Source organism: Phalangium opilio, unplaced genomic scaffold, assembly GCF_054372755.1.
Source record: "Phalangium opilio isolate 3A_F unplaced genomic scaffold, DU_Popi_V2 ptg000103l_1, whole genome shotgun sequence".
In the NCBI taxonomy this organism is placed as follows: Eukaryota; Metazoa; Arthropoda; class Arachnida; order Opiliones; family Phalangiidae; genus Phalangium; species Phalangium opilio.
In genome coordinates this window covers 225,304-230,451 of record NW_028324205.1, presented here as the reverse complement: position 1 = coordinate 230,451, position 5,148 = coordinate 225,304, and the positions used below count along the sequence as shown (strand labels likewise).

Below are 5,148 nucleotides of genomic sequence, written 5' to 3'. Positions count from 1 at the left end.
TATTTATTTACGCGTATTTATTTATTTATTTATTTATTTAAGGGGTCATCCGTCAAGAACACGCTACCTAAATTTGGCCAGACTTTTCAAAAACACCCTGTACATAGATGAATATAAAGTTATTTAACACATGAGATTGACACAAACCCTTAAGCCCATAGTTATCAATCACGATAACTCGCTAAGAAACTTACAGTATTTCTTCCCCCTCCCATCCAAAGGGTGGTAGAACCAAAGTACAGTGGGCTATGCGTGGGTGGAAAATGTTCTATGAAAGTTTTGCCACTGTATTTATTTACGCGTATTTATTTATTTATTTATTTATTTAAGGGGTCATCCGTCAACGACTTTTATTCTCACCTGGATGGCAAAATGTCAAAGAACATTTATGACTGAAAAATTCCCCATAAACACAACCATTGTACTTCGGTCTTACCACTCTATTTGGAAATAATACATTACTTAAATTTGGAGCTCGTTCTTCTTCATTCTCATTGCCTTGAGGTTGCGCTACCTCCAACGGTCCCCCTTTTATCGGAATTGTATAATATAATTGTAAATTTTAACCTTTAAGCAATAAATGAATTTTTATACCACGGACTTGTCCTCCGTACCGACATGATCTAAGACGGGCCCGGCCGCCCCGGCCGATACCACGACCTCGGCGTTGTATATTGTCGTCACCATCACCACGGTCTTGTGGGGGCCTTCCACGGCTGCCCCGGCCGATACCACTACCGCCCCGGCCGATACCACGGCCGCCCCGGGCAATACCACGGCCTCGTGGTTGTATAATTTCACCATCACCACGGTCTTGTGGATTTGCAATAGGACGGCCCGGGGGCCTTCCACGTGGCCTTCGACGTGGTGGGGGTATCGCCCCAGGGCCTTGGGGCGGTTCTGGGGGTGCTACGGGGCCAGGGACTTGGGGCCCTTCCGCTGGTGGTATGGGGCCAGGGACTTGGGGCCCTTCCGCTGGTGGTATGGGGCCAGGGACTTGGGGCCCTTCCGCTGGTGGTATGGGGCCAGGGACTTGGGGCCCTTCCGCTGGTGGTATGGGGCCAGGGACTTGGGGCCTTCCAGGTCGACGACCAGGACCTCGGCCGCCCCTACCGCGCCCTCTTCCTCTTACCGCTTCATTCCCGTAATACACTTGCACCGTCACCGTTGTGTTTTCGGTAAATATAAATTGCCGAGACATATTGGCCACTAGATTTTGAAGTAAAGACATTTATTATTATGGTACTAACCTATGTTTTACTCGAGGACTATTTTCACATTAATGGAAGCTTATTTTAATAGTAAAAAATATTAAAGGGACTGAAAAACAGACTGGAGAAAAGGGGTGCATTGGATTAATCTTAAAACATTAATTTCTTGAATTAATCGAACTTAGTTTCTTGAAACCCTGGTTATCTTAATTACGGGCCTGTACCGTACTTTTAATAATTTTTCCCCACCAGCAAACCGGCCCTCTTTTTACTTCTCTTAAGCCTTAGCTGCAGCCTTGAAACTTGAAAGAATCAAAGAAAGCAGCTCTCATTAACCGAGGCTTAAGTTCTATCATAAGAAAATAATATATAGCTCCCTATAAGTATGAAACTCTACATTTAAGCCATGTAAACAGCATTTTTTCCATTGAAATTTGTTAAAAGTTTCTAATGCCACCTATTAAGAGTTTTTGGCGTTAAAAAAGATGAAATATTTGTTTAGAAAATTTTCAAGTTTTATATTGTAATTAAATAGTTAAAGGTCTAGACGTTATTATTATGATAATTATAACTGATTAAGTACATGTCAAAATTATCATAATAAATTAATAGATGGCGCGAGATTTTGACGAACGAGGCTCGCGCCTACACTGGTACGAGCTTGAAGGAGAGAGTAATGGAGTGGAAACCCCCATACCTTAAGCGTTGCCTTTGTACCCCCACCTACGGCACCATAGTCCTCCCATCATCCCCAGCGGTTAGGTAGGGTCGTGCCGGACGAAATTGTAAAGGACGCTCCCTCTATCTCAAAAATAGAAGCTAGTTCTCAATTTTTCTCATTCAAATAAAATGGCGCTACGCGGCAGCACTTAGCAATCGCCTACGGAAAGGTAGGGGCGTGCGTGAGGTCCACTGGGAGAGATACGGTGCCGCAGGTCGCCCATCATCATTTCCAATCCATCTGACCTCCCTTATCCCTTGTACGAGGTAAGGAGTATCTTGTGTCTCTTACAGTCTCTACGGGCGCGGCGATATTTCCCCGGCCCATCGTGCCTTTCGCGGAGACCTTAGGTGGCGGCGGCGGTTTCGCCCCCCTTTTACTCGTAGTACCGAAACTTCTCCCGCGGGGCGTAAAAGCGTAAGCGCGCCAAATTTGGAAGCAAATGCTGTAGTATGAAAATATACTACGTTTCATACTTATAGGGAGCTGTATATTATTTTCTTATGACTCAATCTAATATGGTCAAGATCAACACTCAATTATTTAAAAACAAAAAAACAACCCCAACATTTGAGGACAATTGCAGGCTGTCTTCGCTACTTCAATGGGATAGTGTAAATGATGTATAAAGAATGTTCTGGTTACGGTGCCTGATTATTGGTCAAGGGCGAGTGAAATATGAAAAAAACGTCAGAAAAAGATTTTACATTCGAAACCACTCTTCCGGCTCGAAACACCTAGTCGCTTTCAATGTAAAAAAACCGCCCTTAATCTGAAATTATAGACGGACAGACGGACGCGCGCATAAATTGGTGATGTTTTTAAAACCGCAGAGATGAAAGTTACGGTTGAAACAAAAGAATGTTCAATTCTCGATTTCTGTGGTTTCCAAGAGATACTGTAGTAAATGGTCACCCTATTAAGATTTTAACCAAAATATCGGGATTCGAAAATCAGAAAGTGGTTTTAAACCAAAGCGTTTACAAAACTAGGGGCGTGATCATTCATAAAGGTTCATCTTTAAACCAAGGTCATTATCTGAATTTTGTTCGAAAAGATAACAGCTGGTACGAGGTTAGTGATACAACAATCACCAAGCGTGACAGATTCGTCAGTAACTTGACTGATGTCTCAATCATCCTTCTGGAGAAAGTCTCTCCTTTTTAAAGAGAACCCAGCCAAACTAGCGTTGTTAAGGGTGATCACTAAAAAATGGTAAATTAAGGAAACATAGGAAATTTGACCTTGAAATATACGGCGATATTGGTGTAAAATGTAAGCGACAAAAAATTAAATTGCAGGGAAAAAACTTGGAAGAAATTGTGGGTAAAAAAAATAAGAAGAAATTGTGGGTAAAAAATCAGGAAGAAATTGTAGGGGGGAAAAACTAGGAGGAAATCGTAGGGGGAAAATATAGGAGGAAATTGGAGGGGAAAAAATAGGAGGAAATTATAATGGGAAAAACCTAGGAACAAATTGTAGGGGAAAAAAAATTAGGAAGAAATTGTAGGGGGAAAAAACTAGGAAGAAATTGATGAAAAATAAGCGAAAAGTACAGAAATAAATTATCAATCAAAATCTCATTTCAAATGAAAAGTAGAAACTTTATTATAATTTCATGGTTTGAGAGTTCTACAAAACTAATCAAAATCAAATGATATAACTTTACGATTAAGAGTTAAATTCCAGCGATTTTGAAGTTCTTCCAATTTATAGGAAATAGTTATAGTTATTTAGAAATTATCCACAAACTTCCAAGAAAGTAATTCCCTGGCGTCTATTGCTATATATTCCCCGCAAACGAAGAACTCTCTCATTTTTAAATTTCGCAAAACCACCAGCGGCAATTAAATCTAACAACAATCCATTCTATAATGCTGCCAAACAAAACAAGGGGATCTAGCTCAAAATTAAGCCACATCACTAGTTTGCGATCTCTCGTTATCCCTGATTCCATCAATTTTGTTCTACTGAAATAACCTCTAGTATTCCGGTGAAAAAAGGGTGGGGGCCGGTGTATTTTTCCTTTGCCTGTGATGCAACGTGGATCACACGTGCTCACGGCCATCCTTCCTCATATCCGTTAAAAAGAAAATCTTCGAAGCAAGGGCCTATACGACCCTCTTTCCCTTAAACCGCTTCTCCTTTCCCCTCTCTTAAAGCTTTTGGACGGTTTAAAATATATAGACATCATCTTCTAACTCTTCTACTCTTGATGTATTTCCTCAAAAATTCTCAATGATAAATGTATAGAGAGTATAAAACAAATAAACATTTATATTCTACGTTTCAAATACTGTCTTTTTTTAACTTACTTCATAAATAAGTACAACATAATATGCTTATCGGAATCTGTTATTAGATATAAGTTAAATGTAATTAACGATACTTAAGTACTTCCTCAAAAATTCTCAATGATAAATATATAGAGTGTATAAAACAAATAAACATTTATATTCTACGTTTCAAATACTGTCTTTTTTTAACTTACTTCAAAAATAAGTACAACATAATATGCTTATCAGAATCTATGTTATTAGATATAAGTTAAACGTAATTAACGATACTCAAGTACATCCTTAAGCTATTAGAAATGTACCAACCCCTAGTGTATGGCGGTACAAAAAACATAAAATTATTCAAATTTTAATTACATTAAGACTGAAGGGACAGATATTATAAAAAAACGTCTTGGTTTGGACCAAGGCCGAAAAAAACAAACGATATGTGTGAGGTTTATCCGAGGGGTCGGACGTTTTAGAAAAAGTGTACGGGATTTCGAAACCCAATTTGATTTGATAAAATCCAATACATTTTGCGATTTTTCCCGTGATTTCGTCGGAATTTTCGATTTTTTTCCCTTGATTTCGACGGATTTTAGGATATTTTCATGGTTTCCTCGGGTTTTGAGATTTTTCCCGTGATTTCGTCAGATTTTGTGATTTCTCTTGATTTTGGATTTCGTGATTTCTTCACCTTTTTGTGATTTCGCTTCTGATTTTATAATTTCATTACGGATTTTATGATTTCATTACTGATTTTATGATTTTATTACTGATTTCGTGATTTCTTTACTGATTTTGTGATTTAGTTGCTGATTTCGGATTTCTTAAGTTGGATTTTACGGGTAGGCTGGGTAGCGTACAGGATTTCATGAATGACCGACCCCTCGGTCGAAATAGTGCATCGGAGTTTTTTGAGTTTGAAGAAATTGCG

General features: G+C 39.1%; 1 protein-coding gene across 1 annotated transcript; it reads right to left on the bottom strand.

The window, feature by feature from the left end:
* Positions 1 to 266: 266 nt before the first annotated feature.
* Positions 267 to 1,507, bottom strand: LOC149630074 (uncharacterized). Its single transcript, XM_089851295.1, has 2 exons — positions 595 to 1,507; positions 267 to 528 (listed from the first exon to the last, which is right to left on the bottom strand). The coding sequence occupies exons 1-2, from the start codon at positions 1,229 to 1,231 to the stop codon at positions 341 to 343; spliced, it is 825 nt and encodes a 274-aa protein (XP_089707421.1). The 5' UTR covers positions 1,232 to 1,507; the 3' UTR covers positions 267 to 340.
* Positions 1,508 to 5,148: the final 3,641 nt, after the last annotated feature.